Source organism: Diceros bicornis, chromosome 4 (genome assembly GCF_020826845.1).
Source record: "Diceros bicornis minor isolate mBicDic1 chromosome 4, mDicBic1.mat.cur, whole genome shotgun sequence".
Taxonomy (NCBI): domain Eukaryota; kingdom Metazoa; phylum Chordata; class Mammalia; order Perissodactyla; family Rhinocerotidae; genus Diceros; species Diceros bicornis.
Window position 1 is genome coordinate 28,302,738 of NC_080743.1, and position 20,510 is coordinate 28,323,247.

General features: G+C 34.8%; 1 protein-coding gene across 1 annotated transcript in view; it reads left to right on the plus strand.

Annotated features, from left to right (window-relative positions):
* Positions 1 to 1,461: 1,461 nt before the first annotated feature.
* The window catches only part of BRDT (bromodomain testis associated), a 41,259-nt gene continuing 22,210 nt past the window's right edge, over positions 1,462 to 20,510 (plus strand). Inside the window, exons 1-11 of the mRNA XM_058538505.1 lie at positions 1,462 to 1,692; positions 2,428 to 2,565; positions 3,973 to 4,087; positions 10,615 to 10,787; positions 11,395 to 11,748; positions 14,502 to 14,630; positions 15,342 to 15,530; positions 16,148 to 16,320; positions 16,400 to 16,689; positions 16,778 to 16,891; positions 16,967 to 17,107. Coding sequence (XP_058394488.1) covers positions 1,504 to 1,692; positions 2,428 to 2,565; positions 3,973 to 4,087; positions 10,615 to 10,787; positions 11,395 to 11,748; positions 14,502 to 14,630; positions 15,342 to 15,530; positions 16,148 to 16,320; positions 16,400 to 16,689; positions 16,778 to 16,891; positions 16,967 to 17,107 — 2,005 coding nt within the window. The 5' untranslated portion in view covers positions 1,462 to 1,503. The remainder of the gene's footprint in view (positions 1,693 to 2,427; positions 2,566 to 3,972; positions 4,088 to 10,614; positions 10,788 to 11,394; positions 11,749 to 14,501; positions 14,631 to 15,341; positions 15,531 to 16,147; positions 16,321 to 16,399; positions 16,690 to 16,777; positions 16,892 to 16,966; positions 17,108 to 20,510) is intronic.

A 20,510-nucleotide genomic window follows, 5' to 3' on the forward strand; every position in this document is an offset into this window, starting at 1 on the left:
TTAGGATGGCTACTGTTAAAACCAACAAAAAACAGTAAATAACAAGTGTTGTGAGGTTCTGGAGAACCTGGAACCCTGTAGACTGTTGGTGGGAGTGTAAGACAGTGCTGCCACTGTGGAAAGCAGTGCTACTGCTACTTTCTCAGAAAATTAAAAATAGAATTACCATATGATCTAGCAATCGCACTTCTGGGGATGTGTCCATAAAAATTGAAAGCAGGGTCTTGAAGACATATTTATACACCTGTGTTCATAACAGCAGTGTTCACAATGGCCAAGAGGTAGAAGCTGCCCGAGTGTCCATCAGTGAATGAATGGATAAACAAAATATAGTCTATAAAATGAAGGAAATTCTGACACATGCTACAATATGGATGAACCTTGACATTATGCTAAGATAAATAAGCCAGTCACAAAAAGACGTACTGTATGATTCCACTTATCTGAGATTCCTAGAGTAGTCAAATTCATAGAAACAAAATAGAATGGTGGTTGTCAGGGGCTGGGGAAAGGGGAGGATGAGTTGTTTAATAGGTATAGAATTTCAGTTTTGCAAGATGAAAAAGTTCTGGAGATTAGTTGCTCAAAAATATGAATATACTTAACACTACTGAACTGTGCACTTAAAAATGGTTAAGATGGTAAATTTTATGTTATATGTACTTTACCACAATTTAAAAAAAAGATCCACAACTGATTAATATCAAGCAAGAGTTGAGAACTCACACTGCTTTAATGCAAACAAAGATGTACTGGCTAAATGTAGCTAAATGTAACTGTTCTCTAAAAATGAACAATTTAATAATCATACTTTTCATTTGCTGATTGGTAGTATCTTTGTTCTTTTATCCTTAAAGTAATAATGCTGTCTAAGAATGTGAGATAGTAGCTTTCTGAAATACTCACGAAGTTTTAAAGTATTTTATTTTAGGTGTAGTAATATGTGCTAAAGAGTAGCATTTTAACACTTGTCATGTTTCTTTCTAATAATTAGTTTTTTAAATAAATCACTGCATTTAAATTAGCCAGAAAAATCCTTTACTTTGCCTTTTTCCTTTCATTGAATTAATAATTTTAGAATAACTATATACTAATATTATCTTTAACATTCCCTGTTATTTCTTTTTTACCAGGAACTTACAGACTTTTCCTGCTAAGACTTCAATTTGTGTTTTAGAAAGACAGAAAGAAATACTATGAAAGATTGAAATAACTTTAATCATCCAAAACTAGGCATATGTAATGAAATAACTTTTAGTACTTATATAGAAAAAGGTTTGTATTTGTTTACAAATTGATTATTTATTATTTGGATTTTTTTTTTTTGCTGTCTTAATCATGATGTGCTTTAAAATATTTTATCTGTTACTCTTAAATAACATTTTTTAGTTCCTATGGAAACCATTTTAAAAGTGGTTTGAAGGTAGCTCAGTTTTTTGTTTTTTTTTTTAGGACATGCACTTGTAGACAACATTAGGATATCAGGGTTTGAAGCCGTTAAGAATGTCTTTGCCAAGTCGACAAACAGCTATTGTTAACCCTCCACCGCCAGAGTATATAAATACTAAGAAAAATGGGCGATTGACAAACCAATTGCAGTATCTACAAACAGTTGTCCTGAAGGCTTTATGGAAGCATAATTTTTCCTGGCCTTTTCAGCAGCCTGTGGATGCCGTGAAACTACAGTTGCCTGTAAGTGTGTCTTATAATTGTTAGTTAAAAAAAAAAAGAAAAACCTTGTAAATCTCTGAAAGAAACAAGCTAGTCTTTAATATTGTAAAATATATTTAATAAACACCTAACTTATTCAGCACCACTGAAGAATATCCCAATGAGTATTTTTTCCTAAACAACAAAGCTCATTTTTCTGAGCATTGAAATTCTTATTTTAACAATTTGTGGTAAATTATAGTACATGCTTTTTTGTTATAGCATCTGTTAGTTGACCTTTTGAAGTCACTCTTGGCACTTCTGGCAGACTTAGGTGCATCACGCACAGAATTCAACTTTAGGTCTTATATTAGGAATTTTTAGCCATCTGGTAACAGAATGGGTAAGTAGTTTGTGATGTAACTAGTACACTGTGGAGCTAGGATTGTACTCTGGATCTGTCAGACTCCATAAATACTAGTTTCTTTTTCTGCATGCTCTTCACTTTTTATTTTCCAGGATGGTTCTAGTCTTACGTTCTTGTCTTTGTTATTCTTCATTTATTGGCCTTTTTTTTCTCTCTGGAAAATAATGCCATGGCAGTCAGCTTTGTTCTCATTACTAAAGGTTTTTGTTTCCAGATTATGGCTTTTTAAAGGTAATCAACTGCTCTCTCTAGTTATTGGTGTATGGCTTCTTAACTATTTTTGTGTACCAATGATTGTAGTGAATTCATTCTTACTACTAACATTTAGAATTTCTTCTTGAAAACTGTAGGATTATTATACCATTATAAAAAACCCAATGGATTTAAATACAATTAAGAAGCGCTTGGAACATAAATATTATGCGAAGGCTTCAGAATGTATAGAAGACTTCAATACAATGTTCTCAAATTGTTACTTATACAACAAGGTATGTAAGCCTTATATTATACCTGCTAATTCTTTGCTGTTGAAGTAGGAGATGTGTATAAATAAGTGTGCTGATTTCTAGTCTTGATTTGGGGTATTTTACATATTTTTAAGGATAATGATTTTTTTACTGGATTTTATAATTTTCACATATCAATATTTGTTTAATCTATTTGCTGTATTTTTTGCCTGAATAGCTATAATGGCTTTTTATGTTTTAAAAAATGAAATACCAATGATAGCTGATTTCTGTGAGTAAAGTGTTATTTCAAAATGTTCTCTACTGCACTTCTGCCATTTTAATTATAAGATGAATGATAAACCTTATTCTACACTAATCTTGATTAAATAGTCATGGTATGGATCCCCCTAGCCATAACCTAAGAAGCCAAACAAATCACATACTTCTAAACTTCATGACAAGTTAACATAAAGATCAGACATATTCTCTGTTATATCCCAGAAGTAGTATTTGCATTTGTGTTAATGCATTAGCCTATGTGATAATATATGTGGACATTTTGAACTTAAACTTCACATTTGCTTTCATCCGTAAATAGATTTGTGTATTCAATTTTTCCTCCATATAGTATGCAGAGTACTGCATCCTTTTCAAGCTGTTCTTTGGTATCTAAAAATTTTATAACATATCCTACTTATTCAAAATCACTAGTGACGCTGAAATGTAGTAGAAATTTTGATTTGGTTCCCAAGGTAACTATCAATGCCACCTTATATATATAAACGATTTAAGAATGTTAGCCAATATGAATTTTCTAAAAATCAGAACTAATGCTATTCTTAAAGAACCGTTGGCAACTTCATTTTAATTTAACAATTCCAAAGGGTCATTTTACATTTAACATTTTAAAATGAAGTTCAGTAATTTTCCTGAACTACCTAACTTAGAAATAAGTGTTCTCTGCCTTAGGCTTTTGCTTTGCAATTAAGTAAAGCACAAGAAAGACTTCTAAGCAGAGAGCAGATTTGAAACTGAGTTAGCTCCACAGTGTCATTTTATTGCTTAGTTAATTGAAAACTGAATCACGTCAAGTCAAACCGTGAGGTACTTTGCACAGCCATGAACAAGTTTGTTTTAACTTATTTGTGAGGTAAGAAATTCCAATTTCTAATACCTTTTTGTATTAGTAGGATTGGTTGGATTGTAACCCTCTAGTGCTCAGAAAGGCATCCTGGGTCCTTTTAGAGGTTAAAGGGGTAGGATTCGAATTTAAAATGTGAGCTGCTACACTGTTTTCTAACTTAATTTAGAAGCAGTAAATATTGTTTAATAAATAAAGTCTAAGAGTACTATGTCGCTGCCTTCTTTGAGGTAGCCTGAATTACAGAAACTTGGTACAGTGACCATACTGTGTAACCTTAACGGTATATTTTATATATTTTCTAGCCTGGAGATGACATTGTTCTTATGGCACAAGCTCTAGAGAAGTTGTTTAGGCAGAAATTATCTCAGATGCCACAAGAAGAACAAGTTGTGGGTAGTAAAGAAAGAATAAAGAAAGGTAAGCCAGAAAAAGTTTGTTCTCTCTCTCTCTCTCTTTCATATATATAAAAGTGTGTGTGTGTGTGTGTGTATAAATATAATCTCTAGAGCTAAATAATAAATCCCTGAAAGGAAATAGACATCCAGAAGTCCTTCTACATCCTATTCTATTAGTATAAAATGTCCATTTAAACAGTCCGTTAAACCAGTTCTTACCTTCATGCCACCAGACATCTCCACTTGGATGTCTTATACATATCTCACACTTAACATGCTCATAGTTAAACACTGATCTTCCCCAGATTGTTCCTTGCGACAGAAAGTATTAATAGACAGAGTTGTTCAAGCCAGAGTACTAGAGGTTGTCCTTGATTCTTTCCTTGCTTTGATTCTTTCTCACACATTCTGATCATTAGTAAGTCATTTGGATTCAGCCTCTGAATTGCCCTTGCAACCATCCTAGTGATCCTTACTCCCAGTGATCCTGATTATCCTGCCTGGTCTGTTCTCATAAATGGATATTGGATCTTGTCAAATGCTTTCTCTGCATCTATTGAGATGATCATGTGATTTTTTTTCCCTCATTTTGTTAATGTGGTGTATCACATTGATTGATTTGCGGATGCTGAACTATCCCTGCATCCCTGGTATAAATCCCACTTGTTCATGGTGTATGATCCTTTTAATGTATTGCTGTATTTAATTTGCCAATATTTTGTTGAGGATTTTTGCATCTATGTTCATCAGTGATTTTGGCCTCTAATTTTCCTTCTTTGTGTTGTCCTTGTCTGGTTTTGGTATCAAGGTAATGTTGGCCTCATAGAATGAGTTAGGAAGTATTCTATCTTCTTCAATTTTTTGGAATAGTTTGAGAAGGATAGTTATTAACTTTTCTTTGAATGTTTGGTAGAATTCTCCAGAAAAGCCATCTGGTCCTGGACTTTTGTTTTTTGGGAGGTTTTTGATTATTGTTTCAATCTCTACTTGGTATTGGTCTATGCAGATTCTCCGTTTCTTCTTGATTCAGTTTTGGGAGCTTGTATAAGTCCAAGAATTTATCCATTTCTTCTAGGTTGTCCAATTTGTTGACATATAGTTTTTCATAGTATTCTCTTATACTCCTTTGTATTTCCATGGTATCTGTTGTAGTTTCTCCTCTTTGATTTCTTATTTTATTTATTTGAGCCTTCTCTCCTTTTTTTTGCGGTGAGTCTGGCTAAGGGTTTGGCAATTTTGTTTATCTTCTAAAAGAACCAGCTCTTGGGGCTGGCCAGGTGGTGTAGCAGTTAAATTGGCCTGTTTTGCTTCAGTGGCCCAGGGTTCACCGGTTCAGATCCTGAGCCCGGACCTACTCACCACTCATCAGGCCATGCTGAGGCAGTGTCCCACATAGAAGAACTAGAAGGACCTACAACTAGGATATACAACTATTTACTAGGCTTTTGGGGAGAAAAAAGAAAAAGAGGAAGATTGGCAACAGATGTTGGCTCAGGGCCAATCTTCCTCAAAAAAAAAAAAAACCAGCTCTTAGTTTCATTGATCCTTTCTATTGTTCTTTTAGTCTGTATTTAATTTATTTCTGCTCTAATTTTTATTATTTCCCTCCTTCTGCTGACTTTGGGCTTTGTTTATGCTTCTTTTCCTAGTTCTGTTAGGTGTAGTTTAAGATTACTTATTTGAGATTTTTCCCATTTGTTGAGGTAGGCCTGGACTGGTATAAATTTCCCTCTCAGCACCACTTTGGCTGCATCCCATAAGAGTTGGTATGTTGTGTTTTCATTTTCATTTGAATGTCCCTTTTATCTTTATATACTGCCCCTCTTTGTCTCTCATTGTCTTTTTTATCTTGAAATCTGCTTTGTCTGATATAAGGATGGAAACACCTGCTTCCTTTTGCTTGCCATTTGCTTGGAGTGTCTGTCTTCCATCCCTTCACTCTGAGCCTGTGTTTGTCTTTAGAGCTGAGATGTGTTTCCTGGAGGCACCATATTGTTGGGTCTTGTTTTTTAATCCATCCAGCCACTCTGTTTTTTGTTTTTGTTTGGTTTTTTTTTTTTGGTGAGGAAGATTGGCCCTGAGCTAACATCTCTGCCCATCTTCCTCTATTTTGTATGTGGGATGCTGCCACAGCAAGGCTTGATGAGCGGTGCGTAGGTCCATACCCAGGATACAAACCTGCGAACCCCAGGCTGCTGAAGCGGAGCACATGAACTTAACCACTATGCCACTGGGCTGGCCCCTACTCTGTTTCTTTTGATTGGAGAATTCAATCCATTTACATTTAGAGTGATTATTGATATATGAGGGCTTAGTACTGCCATTTATCTCTTGTTTTCCAGTTGTTCTATACTCGCCTTGTTCCTCTTCCCTTTTATTTCTGACTGCCATTTCAATTTGGTGGTTTTCTGTGATGGTTTTCTCTTTATTTATCATTTGTGGCTCTGCTCTGATTTTTTGTTTAGTGGTCACCTTGAGGTTTGTATAAAAGATCTCATAGATGAGATAGTTCATTTTCTGATAGCCTCTTATCTCCGTTAGCCTAAGCAGATTCCATCCCTTTCCTCTTCCCCTTCTGAGTTATTGTTGTCACAAATTGTTCTTTTCTGTGTTGTGAGTGTGTGACTAAATTGAAGTGTTTATAGTTATTGTTGATATTTTCCTTCCCTTTGTCTTTTATGTTATAATTGTTTACTAACTTATTCTGATATAGAGCTGCACTTTTCTGATTCTGTCTGTTTATCGCCTTGCTTAAGGTTTTGTAAATCTTTGCTTTTTAGTTTCAGATGGGAGGGCTCCTTTCAGCATTTCTTGTAAGGCAGGCCTAGTGGTGATGAACTCCCTCAGCTTTTTTTTTTTTATTGGGGAAAGCTTTTATTTCTCCATCATATCTGAAGGATAGTTTCACTGGATAGAGTATTCTTGGCTGAAAGTTTTGTCTTTCAGTATTTTGAATATATCATTCCATTCTCTCTTAGCCTGTAAGGTTTTTGCTGAGAAATCCACTGAAAGCCTGATAAGGGTTCCTTTGTAGGTTATTTTCTTCTGTCTTGCTGCCCTTAATATTTTTTGTCATTGACCTTTGCCAGTTTTAATATTATATGCCTTGGAGAAGGTCTTTTTGCATTGATGTAATTGGGAGCTCTGTTGGCTTCGTGTACTTGTGAGTCCAGTTCCTTCCCCAGTTTTGGAAAGTTCTCAGCTATTATTTCTTTGAACAAGCTCTCTGCTCTCCTTTCTCTCTCTCTTCTCCCTCTGGAATACCTATAATCTTTATGTTGCTTTTCATAATTAAGTTGGATATTTCTCAAAGAATTTCTTCATTTTTTTAAAATCTTAGTTCTCTCTCCTCCTCCACTGGAAGCATTTCCATCCTCTAAGTCACTATTTCTGTCCTCCATAATGTCAGCTCTATTTTTTATGGATTCTAGATTATGTTTTATCTCATTAATTGTAGTCTTCATATCCAGAATTTCTGTTTGTTTTTTTTTAAAGTTTTCATCTCTTTGGTGAAGTATACCTTCTGCTCATTAATTTTATTCCTGAGCTCATTGAACTGTCTTTCTGAGTTTTCTTGTAACTCGTTGAATTTCTCTATGATAACTATTTTGAATCCTCTGTCATTTAGATTGTAAATTTCTGTGAGTTCAGGATTGGTTTCTGAAGACTTGTCATTTTCCTTCTACTCTGACGTGTTAATGTAGTTCTTCATGGTGTTTTATGAAGTGATCCTTTGCTGGCGCATTTGTGGTAGTATCAGGTCGCAGATTCTTCCTGCCACTGCTGCGGGGGAGCAGGAGCTGTGTTTTCTTATCCTGCCCTATCTGCTGGAAGTTGTGTGGGTAGGGCTACTCTGCATTTGCCCAGGCTGGCCCTCATGGCTCTGCACATTACGCTCATGTGGGCAGGGTCTCTGTGCTGGTTGGGCGGGTCAGGCACTGTAGGCGGGGACTCTGTGCTTGGCAGGGGACCAGCTAAGCTGCCGCGCACTAGGTATGAGGGGTGGGGCGCTTTCTTTTGTGCACACGAGGGCCAGCTCTGTGCTTACAGGTGGTGTGGCTGAGTTGATGCACTTTGTGGGGGCTCCTTTGTGGGGGATGAGCTGCGCCCCTTTGTGGGGGATGAGCTGCGCCACTTCGTGGGGAGCGTTCCCAGGGATGGGGCCACTGTGGCATGGTGGACATTCCTGTGGGCCAGGCCACCACTCTGAAAGTGTTTTTGCGCAGGCTGGGCTGCCCCTGCCTCCTTTTACAGTTTTGGCGGCTGGCATGTAAGGACCCGTGACCTATATCGCTGCCACTGGGGAGGGGGAGAGGTCCGTTCACCCAGTTCCGCTGCTTCCCGGGGATCCAGTCCCCCAACCATCAGATGTTTGGCTGCGTGGATCTCTCAGACGTCCTATTGTGCTGTGTAGGGGATCCTCTGTTGGTTAGTTAATGTCTGTTTACTTGTAACTTAGAGAGGAGCCACAAGGGGAGCAACTCACTCTGCCATGATGCTGATGTTACTCTCCAGATTTTGGTCTATTTTCTACAGAATAGCAAAAGTGATCTTTTAGAAAGAAACTGGAACATGTTATTCACCTGTTTCAAACCTCTCTTTGGCTTCCCATGGAAGAATGAAGTCTAAATGCCTAAAGTAGCCTTTGTGATCTGGTCTTTGCCCAATTCTCCATTCTCACCCTGAGCTACTTTCCTCTCATTAGCTAAAGTTTTCCCTACTGGTTTTCTTGGAATACATTTTTACTGCCACCCCATTCTCTGTCTGGCTGCTACTTCTCTTTACAGTAACATCTTAATTGGCACCTCTTCAGAGAGGCCTTCCTTGGCTATCTTCTTTGTAATAGATCTCTGCCTTAATTTAGTTAGCACTCTATTTATTTCCTTCCTAGCACTTAGCATCACTTGTAATCGATTTGATTACTTATTTTTTTTATGTCTATTTCTTACACTAGACAATATCCAGAATCCTTTTTTCCTCATAGAGCTTTTTGTTCTAGTTAGGAACATAGGTAAAATTAAGTAAATGTAAGTATTCCTCATTATACATATCTGTTTAACACCTGAGTTCAAACAGCAATAGTTGGGATATCAAAGGATATAAGATTATCTGAACCTATTTGATTTCTAAGTTTTAGCTAGTGAGTAGTGAGAACTCAGAATATGAGCAATACCAGCCCCATCTTAAAATACATTCAAATCTATTTGGTTCCTGAGTTTGTTTAGCAAGAATTTGGAGAGTCAAGAATACCTGTATGTTGTATGTCAAATGTGATAACATTGTGGAAAAAATAAGAATAAGAGAACTAGAGAGTGGTGGGTGTAGAAAGAGAGGGTTGTTTTATATATGGTGGCTTGAGAAGGTGACATTTGAGTAAAGGCCTGAAGGGAATGTTGGAGTGAGCCAAGAGGATCTCTCCTTCCAGACAGAGTAAATAGTCTGCTTATGCTTACCTAATTTGAGGACAGCAGGCCAATAGGCTGGAGTGAAATAAGTGAAGGGGAAGAGTGATAGGAAATGAGGTTGGAAGAAGGGCAGAGGTAGAGGGAAAAAGGTAGAGAGATCATACAGGTCCTTACAAGCCATTGTGAGGACTTCAGCTTTTACTTGGAGAGAAGATTAGAAGTCATTGGGCGTTGAGCAGAAGTGTCATGGTCTTATTTGAATCTTAAAAGATCACTTTGATTGCTCTTTTGAGAATAGACTATAGGATGTAAAAGCAGAAGGAATGCCTCTTAGGATGCTATTGCAGTAATCCAGTTGAGAATTGATGATGCCTTGGACCAGGGTAATTCCCATTTGTAAGAGTAGTTGGATTCTGGATAAGAAGATAGAGCCAAAAGGGTTTGCTGATGAATTGGATATTGAGTTTGGGAGAGAGTGGAGTCAAAGATGACTTCAAGGTTTTTAGCCTGAGCAATTGGAAGAATGGAGTTGGCTTGATGGAAGGATAGACTTCTAAAATAATAGATTTCAGAGTGTTGTGATCTAGATATCTTAAGTCATGCATTCTCTATGAACATACTAGGCAGAAGAACGTGCACAATTATTCCTTTGCCAGAATCATCTGAAGGATATATTGATAAGAGAATCACTTTCACATCTGTTGTTCTGTGTCAACCAGTGATGGACTGTTTGTAACAATTTTGAATTCCTTGGATATTTATGCAGAGCATTCTGAAGACCTCACACAGTACTATATAGTTTGTCTTCAGGATGTCTGAAATTTTTGCTCATGTTAACAGCTACCTAAAGCTAATCACAGAGTTCTATTAGTCTGAGTTTAAATCAGGTACCTTTTTGAATAAAATTGATAAGCCTAATAAATAAATAAAATTAATAACAGGTTTTGCAGTCTCCAATATTATATCTAAATTGGTCTAACACTGTCAGCAAGTGTGTGTGGGAGAGTTTCAGTGGGGAATTGGAGTATATCGTGTTTATATTGCTAAAAAGCTGACCTAAATGAGTTAAAATAGCATACTAAGAGAAAAATAGTGTTAGTTTTATATTTTACTCAAGTATTGTCTCTGGTTCACACTTTACTAGGCACTCAACAGAATGTAGCAGTTTCTTCTGTTAAAGAAAAACAATCCCCCAAAGCATCGGAAAAAATATTTAAGCAGCAAGCGATTCCCTCTGTATTTCCTGAGACATCTATTTCTCTTTTAAATGTGGCACAAGGTGCTCCAGTCAACTCTACCTCACAAACAGTGGCCCAAGTAAGTTTACTGTAGCTTTAAAGTATTTCATTGTAAATTTGGTTGTTGTGATGTCTATACCATTTTTTAAGTTCATATGAAAATTGGTCTTCAGCATATACCAGTTAATGTTTGTCTGTATGCATTTTTTGAACAGACAGGATGTGAACCAAATTTTAGAGATTTCTTAGAACTTGAACTGGTTTAGTATCTTTGTAGTATTAAGATCAGATGTCTAACTTAATTTTTTTTTTTTTTTTTGCGATGTAACTTTTCTTGACTCACAATTTGCTGGGTTGATAATTTTCTTTTTTGAATTATATACTCTAGCTGATTTCAGGTATTCAGAAACTTTTGTTATAACTATGACTTTTTTTCCTGTCTTGCATTGGTCTCAAAGGTTTGCACAAGACAGTTCATGGGGAGTAGGAAGAAAATATTTGAACTATTTTACCAATAAAAGAGAAATTAACCTTTACTAATATTTAATACATGGAAGACTTGGTGCTAGTAATCCTTTCCTTTTTTTTTTAACTGATAAGGGTAATGATCAAAAATAGTTTGAAAACCGTTGCTCTGAATGTCACCTTAATTTTGTTTTTTTTGTTGTTGAATTACTTTGTTTTAGGTGACAAGGGGTGTGAAGAGGAAAGCAGATACAACAACTCCTACAACTTCAGTAGTTAAATTGACTGGTGAATCTTCCCCAACTCTTAAAGAAAACAAATCGGTGAAAATGCCACCTGTGAAAGAAAATGTGTTAAAGAATGTTTTACCGGACTCTCAGCAACAATATAAAGTTGTAAAGAGTGTTAAAGTAACTGAACAATTAAGGCACTGCAGTGAGATTCTTAAAGAAATGCTTGCAAAGAAACACTTGTCATATGCATGGCCCTTTTATAATCCTGTTGATGTTAATGCTTTGGGACTTCATAACTACTACGATATTGTGAAAAATCCAATGGACCTCGGAACCATCAAGGTAAATGTTGTCTTAATAGGAGGAACTTCTTCTCTTGATTATAAAAGTAATCTTGTCATTGTAAAGAAATTTGAAATTCAGAAAAAGATGAAGAAAATTAAAATCATCAGTAGTCATACCACCTGAAGTGAATCATAGGAACATTTAAAAATGTATCTTTTTATTTTCTTCTATTCAAACACATCCATGGTGTATACCACAATATTTGAGTTACAGTGTGTAATATAATGCTGTACCCTGAATTTTCACTTACTATATTGTGGACATTTTCTCATTATATATTCAAGAATATTTTTAATAATTGCATAATTCTAATGCATTTTTTTTCTGGTAAGGCATTTATGTAGTTTCCAACTCTGCATTTTTTTTTTTTCCATCTTCTGGTGGATTAGTAAGTTTTCTTTATTGCTGATTTGGAAACTTAAAATTATTGGCAAAATTTAATTATGTATATTAATTTTAAGTAATTAATTATGTATTTTAATTCTAAAAGCATAGAACTGTAGCATTTACAAAATTATTACCTCAGTCTTCCTCCTGAATGACTCCTCATTGTACTCCCTATTCTTTATTATTGTCTAGAAGTTTGGTTGTTCTCTTAAACAGTTTTGTTTTATTTTTTTGATCATCAACATTGTTTATTAACATGTTACTAGTTTTTGTGCTCACCCTTATTTCTTGCCTCTTACTCTTCTCTTGGTTTTTCTTTTGGCTGAAGTGCAAACTTTAGTGGCTCTTCCGTGAGTGTTTATAGACAGTAAACTCGCAACAGTTGTGTCTCTGAAAGTATCTATGTTTTGTCTTGAATAATTTTTTTAACTGACTATGGAATTCTAGAATGACAGTTATTTTCCCTCAGTACTAGGAAGATATCTTCTGGCATCTATTGTTGCTGATAAGAAGCTGTCAGTCTGCTTGTCATCCCTTTGTAGGTAATCTGTCTTTCCTCTCTCTAGTTTAATTTTTAGTTTTGATTTTCCTCTCTCTAGCCTTTAATTTTATACATCTTGATTGGAGATTAGCACTTTCAATCTGAAGCTTGTGTTTTAAATTCTGAAAAAACGTTTAACCATTCTCTCTGCAAAATAAGTTTTTCTACTTTTCCCTGTATACTAATTCAGACTGAGAGGTCATGAAACATTACCTGAAATAGGTAAATCTGTGCTGAGTCTTAAAGGATAAACAGGACTTTGTAAGTCATAGGACATTTCAGTCAGGGGGAGCAACTTGGAAGGCCTTGAGGTGAAGAAAACATATCCAGAATACTATATTTAGGCTAACATGAAACATGGAGAATATGAATCAATGACTAGGGGGAAATGAGACTGGAAGGAAACTGGGGCTTGCACATGAAAAACGCTCATTATAAAGAGGCCAAGAGCTGCCATTACACCTGAGAATTATGTCCTCCTATTTAATTCTTAGAATGATTTCTCTAGTAGTAATCTGGAGACTGGTTGGGAGGCTATTATAGGATTACAAGGGTAATAACATGGTGATGTCGGGGAAGAGAGAGAATCTCCCTCCGCCCTCTTCCTTAAGGTTCTTATGGCTGGCCAAATAATTAACAAGACAGGTTAGCAGGAGAAAATAATACCAAGTTTAATAACATGTATCCATGGGAGAAACTCAGAAATGAGCAACTCGTCCCTCTGTCTAAGCTGCTTGCTTAAGTATTGCAGCTAAAGGCGAGGAGCGTGTTGGGGTTGGGTAGTGGCCTGGGACTTCAGAGGGCAGGAGGACAATTCTTTTCGGGGTCATCTATAGATAATGTGGTCAGGGAGAGACAGAGTTTTTGATAAAAGAGGCTTGGTGCCTTTGCTATTGTAATCTCTATCCTACATTATCTTTACAGCCATCATGATAGAAGATCTGTTCCAGGAAGGAGCCACCATGTCAAATTCTTTAGGCAGTTAGTGGGGGAGGTCAAATGTCCTTCAGAGAAAACAATCAAGGTAAAGAGATATATTTCAGGGTGGCCAAATCTTGATCTCCCACAGTGACTTTAATTTAGTTCTCTGAAATCCTTCTCAATTGCCAATGATCTGATTGGTAGAAAATTATGTTTCATGTTTTAGTTTTGTGTTTCTTTAATTACAAATGAGGTCTGCCATGTTGCATTGGTTTATTGGCCTTTTGTATTTGTTTATGAATTGTCCATTAATATACACGTGTTTTGCCCAGCAGTCTATAGGATTTTCTTGTCTGTTTGTTTTTCTTTTTAGAGTGTCTGCCTAACTGGCTGCTCTACATCCCCACTCTTCTATCCACTTTATATGCAGCTACCTAAAAATGTAATCTCTGTTGATATTTCTCTTCTGTTCTGTTTTTAATGTCTTTTCATTCTCATGAAAATTTTAATATAAATTTTTCGTTTAGATGTTGGAGATTGGTTTAAGGAATATATTTTTACATGTCTTTCCTACGATCAAACTTGTCCATCCAAGATTATCTGGAAACGCTCTCTTTTCCTGCTTTTGTGATTTTGTTCCTGTTCTTTCTTTATTTGGAATGCCCTCATTTCTAATCTCTACTTGTCAAAATTCACTGGGTTTTTTCAAGGTCTAACAGTACGAAACAAATGTAGCAGAAGTTTAACATTTGTCAAATCTGGATGGTGGGTATCTGTTTTTGGTATTATTTGTATTCTTCTGTATGTTTGAATTATTTCATAATATGAACACTTAATATAGGTGCCCAAATAATTATTGAACTATGTTGTTTGTGAATCCTATAATTTTTCCTTAATTTAGGGAAAAATGGACAACCAAGAATATAAAGATGCATATGAATTTGCTGCAGATGTTAGATTAATGTTCATGAATTGCTACAAATACAATCCTCCAGATCATGAAGTAGTAACAATGGCAAGAATGCTCCAGGTGAGTTGTTACGTGTGCTCTGACAGTGAGTTTCCTTTGAAGATGATCTAGAAATTTTAGAACCATAACTCAAGAGATAAAGAATAACACCCACACCCCCAAGTAGTAAAGCAGAACTTGTAAATTATACTCTTAAAATGGTGGGGGTTGTTTGTTGAGGTATACCATCTTTAGTAGCAAATCTTTTAATGAAGCTGTCCTGCATATAGAGGATACTGAGGAAATACTAGTGAAGAGGGGACAGTACATATCTGAGACAGGATTTACTGGAGCCCATGTCCCACTGAAGGGAAGGCTCAAGGACTTTTGAGACTGAGCCATTGGGAAGTAGTAGAATGATGCACCAACCACAGGGCAAGAGATCTTTGAAAGGAGGTCCCCTATATCGTTTGAGAGGTCTGTCCTACCTGGAAAAAAGGAGAAAAGTTGCTAAGGTTGGCAGGAAGAGAAGCATGAGTCTTATTATATTTCTTCTTCTGGCAAATCTTTTTTTTTCCCCAGTTTTATAGGGATATAATTGACGTATAACATTGTTCAAGTTTAAGGTATACAACATAATGATTTGATATATGTATATATTATGAAATGATCACCACAAGGAAAAATAGAATTCTCGTCAAAATGACACTGAAATATACCTTTTGTTAAAGGTGTTCTTGCTGATTAAATCAGAAATGCAGAAAAGCTTAACAGTCTAATTTTCCATTATAGGATGTTTTTGAAATGCATTTTGCAAAGATCCCAGATGAACCTGTTGAGAGTATGCCTGTATGTTACATCAAAACAGATACCACTAAAATCGTCAGCAGAGAAAGCAGCAGTGAAGCTTCCTCTGAAGATAACTCTTCTGGTGATTCCGAAGATGAACGAGTTCAGCATCTTGCAAAGCTTCAGGAGCAGGTAGTTGATTGTACTGATACAAGTTTTTATATTCTTTCTATGAGCTGCTGCTGCTGATCTGTTATAAAATCCTGTTTGTGGATTAAAAGCTGTTCTATTTAGATCACTTAGCAACTGTGGCTTTATTTACTTATTGACACATTTGTAACATTCCTACTCAAAAATCTATATATCTTAAAATTCTGTTATTTATGTTCCTAATCACAATGAGTTGATTCTCATTGACACAATTTATATGACATAATCTGAGATACTTTATGGATGAGATCTTTATTTAACATTTGCTACCTTTTGTGATAAAATGTTAACCTGCTCTGAGCTCAAGCCTGAAAAATCAATGATTAAAAACTTAAGACTACCTGGAAATGTTAATTATTCTTGGTCTGTTTTTAGATGAATATTTAAGTTTATGAGTTGAGTACATGGTAGTGTTTGTAATTTAATGTATGCTCTTCACAATAATGAATTTCTGAAGTAAAATAAGAACCTGGAAGAAATGTACTATGAAATGAATTTCACAAAGGAAGGATACTCTTGACTTTTGAGTGCCTTCATTTTTTTCTAGTATCTTTAATTATTTAGAGCCATGAATGTTTAAGGAATTTTTCTTTTATCAGCTTAAAGCTGTTCATCAACAGCTACAGGTTCTGTCCCAAGTACCTTTCCATAAGCTAAAGAGAAAGAATGAGAAGACTAAAAGGGAAAAGAAAAAAGAAAAGGTTAATAATGGAGATGAAAACCCAAGGAAAAAGTTTAAACAAATGAAATTAAAGGAAAAGTCCAAGAGCAAGTAAGTATCTTTTATGGTGACTTATTAAAATAATAACACTATCTAAAATAAATTTGACTAAATTGAATTTTTGTTACAGCCAGCCAAAGAAAAGGAAACAACAGGCCTGTGCTCTGAAATCTGAAGATGAAGATAATGCTAAACCTATGAACTATGATGAGAAAAGGCAGTTAAGTTTGGATATAAACAAACTCCCTGGAGATAAACTTGGGCGAGTCGTTCATATAATACAATCAGGAGAGGCTTCGCTGAGAAATTCCAACCCTGACGAGATAGAGATAGACTTTGAAACCCTGAAAGCATCCACACTGAGAGAACTAGAAAAATATGTTGCGGCATGTCTAAGAAAAAGACCACTAAAACCTCACGGTATATGTTTCCATGTATTAATGGAAATCAGCCTGGTATTTGTTTTAGTTTTTGGTTATCCTCACTCTTATTCTTCTCAATCACATAGGTAAGAAAATAATGAAATCCAGAGAAGAACTTCATTCACTGAAAAAACAGGAGTTGGAAAAGCGATTACTGGATGTCAATAATCAGTTAAATGCTGGAAAACGTCAAACAAAACGTAGGTGGCAGTTTTTTAAATGTTCCTGTGACTATTTAATTCTACTGGCTTTTAATGTGTCTTCCTATTTTGTAGCTGAGAAAACACAGTCATCATCCAAGCCCGTTGGAGGTGGTTCCCGGCTGAGTGAAAGCAGCAGCAGCAGCAGCAGCTCATCAGCCTCTGAAAGCAGCAGCAGTGACCTGAGCTCCCCAGACAGCAGCGATTCCGAATCAGGTTAGCCGTCCCCTTAAGTGCACCTCTGTTTGTGGGGAAGTTTCTTTCTTGTAATATTGAGACTTATATTTTGAAGAAATGTTTGTTACTTACCTAGAACCTATGGTTTAGATGCCACACTTATTATTTAATTGCATGTTGACAATCTTACTATTTTCCTTAGAAGAGATACTGTGTAAAATGAAACTTCATATTACACGTGTGTGACTTACAGGCTTGTAATGTAGAAAATAAGTTTACTAAAGGTGGGGTAGTCTCTTGATATATAATACCAGATCTTAATCCCAGAAAATATCGAATAATAAAATGCCGATCTTCACTTCTTTTTATAAAAATAAACGATTATTTGAGGACATCTTTCCCTTATTCCCCCTGATAGATCACTCTAATGTTGCAAAGTATGTCCTGTTGTGACAATATATTCTGAATTGAATAATCATTTTCAATTAAGAAACCAGTCATCCAGAAACGGTATAAAGTAGACTTTTTTTTTTTCACTTGTATGGTTTCTTAACTGTAGAATATTATCTTCCATTTAGGGAAAAATGTACTTTAAATTCAGATTCTCAGTTATGCTAAAGTACCGTATTAGCTTGTATAGTTTATCATCGACTGTATCAAGCATAACTCATTCATGTTTTTTTTGTGCTCTTTCACTGATGGTTGTGTAGTTGACAGGTAATCACCGCCCCAAGGATACTGACTTGGCAGTAGCATTCCATCATTGCTCACCAAAAAGCAAATTCGGAATACAGGGCACTTTTGTGCCTAAAATTTTGCATTATTTTAAATGAAGTGTTTCTTATTTTTCATGAAATTCAGTTCTCTTTTTTAAAAAAAATCCCATACAGCATATTGTCACATCAAAAATTCTTACCATTTATAAGAATAGCCCTCTCATTTCAGTCTGGTAGTACGAGTCTGCTGGCTCACAGTACGTTCTGTTTCACTTTTGGTTTAGTTTAGTTTGCATTTATGTGGTGCTGATTGCTTCATTTTCTTTTTACATTTCTAAAGTATAAAATGGTAAATCTTTTTGTTAAACAGTTTTTACTTTTGTTAGAATTTGTCATACTTAGAAGTATTTTAAATTAATTTAGGGCTCTGGTTATATATTATTTCCTTATATTTGACTTTTAAGCATAAAACAACGCTGGAAAAACTCTAAGTTACATTTAGTATTTTAAATTGTAACTAGCATTTGTAATTTCATCTAATAAAGCATTTGTGGCATAATATGTTAGAGCACTTTGTCTTTTATTGTAGGATAAAGCTCTTATTGAAACTGTTAGTTTGAATCATCTAATTATATATTGACCACTGGTCAATAAATGCCTTGAGTATTAGAGGAAAAGTACTATATACAGAGTGCTTCGATAAAGTACCTTAATTTTAATTTGAATTATTAGTTTTTGATAGAATCTTCCAGAATGTTTGCTTGAAGGAAAGAATGTTTATCATCCACTATGTTGTGTTCTTAAAATGGTGTTAATATGTTTTCCTAACTTTTCTAACAGAAAACTCAGCCTCAGAATTCTAATTTTAAAACACCGTGTTGAATTTTTACTTTATGACTGACATTCTTATTTAATGTCATCTTTTTCAGTTAACAGGGGCTGTTTTTAAAAACATGTTATGGTTAAAATCAAAGTAGCAAACTTTTATATTTCAACCTACATTATGGATAGTATATAGGTTTGTGACACTAAGATCAGTTTGTCCTCCAACATGTAGTAAGAGTTATCATTCACCTTTGAAATTTTCATTGTTTTTTGAACATTCAAACTATGTACTTCATTTGGAAAACACTGTATTTATATATGATATAAATTGCAAATGCAATGCCCAACTTAATGGGGAAAAAATTATATTTTTGTTTACTAAAATAAATTAGTAAATGAAGCAATAGGACCTTTTGTCCTAAGTATTAACTTCAGTTGTACCCATTAAAATACTGAAAGGCTCTTAATTTCTAATATGTAAGGTAAGAACTTTTTTTACTCTCCTGAGGACAACAAAAACTATAAAGTATTGTAAGTTGTGAAAAATAATTGTCAGACCATATCAATAGCAATATCTATTATAAAAATAAGTTAAAGCATCTACCATTCTTAATTATGCACATGACATTCTCAAGGAGCAGAAAACAAATCCCAAGTCTAAGTTTCAGGGTGGGGGAAATGGGGCTGTCTACTGAGAAAATATAATTTGTGAAAATTAGGTATATTAGCAAAAACTTTGTTATGTAAGTAAAAATTAACTGAAAATATAAATAAGATTTTGTAGCTTTATTATGATTTGTCCAGAACTGAAACTTATAGTTGGAATATCTTGATTCCCAGAACTCTGATTAATAAGGCCTTTGATTATTCAAGATACAAGATATGAATATAATTTCATTTCTTAAAAATTTTAATAGTGGAAACTCTTCTGAAAGCTTTTGTGAGAAATTTTTTTCTGATAGAAGGATATTGATCTTGGGTAATTTTTTCCTTAATCTATTTTTTAATACCTGTCTTCCTGTGTTTTTATAGCAACTTGACTCTATGCAATTTTCTTAAGCAAGTCAGTCTTATTTATAACTTCGATTATCAGGGACAGAGCTCTAAATTAACTTTACTAAATCCCTTAATATTATTGACTCTTAAGGTTCTTATAGCTATCCTGTATTATGAGTTGGTCTATCTTTACTGCAGTATCATTCTGTTTAGGTGTGCCAAAATGTTTTAAGGGTAACATCTGTGAAAAACATTTTAAGTGTTGTAAATAGTGTTAGAGCTGTTTATTCCACATTACTTAAATGATTACCTTCTATGTATTCTCAAACTTTATTTTATGTACTTTTGAAAAATATGGACTTAATTCTGCTTTGTTAAATAGGATTAATTAAATGGCAGAGCAGTGATTTCCAAGGAAAGTTTTATTTAAAAATTCTTTAATTATCATTTCAAAGAAGTATTAAATCAGTTCCAAGGTAGAGTTGTAATGAAATCCCAAATCTTTGAAAAATAAAAATGAGAAATCTGTGGAGTAGAAGCAGTACTTAATTGCAAATTTCAATGTGATTTGATTTTATCATTTAGATTATCTTCTTGACTGATATCAGCATATGCAAATTGTCATGTGCAGATAACATTTTTTTAAACATTGGTATAAATATAAAACCTTTCTAAACTATTTTTCATAACCATCAAAGTATCATTAAATGTCAGATCAAAAATGTAAATAAGGCTTGACAATAAAATGAATTCCATACGCAGATATCCTTTGTTAGCTAGGCTGTGCTAGTGTGTACACACAAGCTCTTCAGAGTATTCTAATGTTTAACAACCTTGGCTATCTTGATGATATAATAGGGAGGACTATAATTAATAGATTTAGTCCTATGACTAATAATATTACT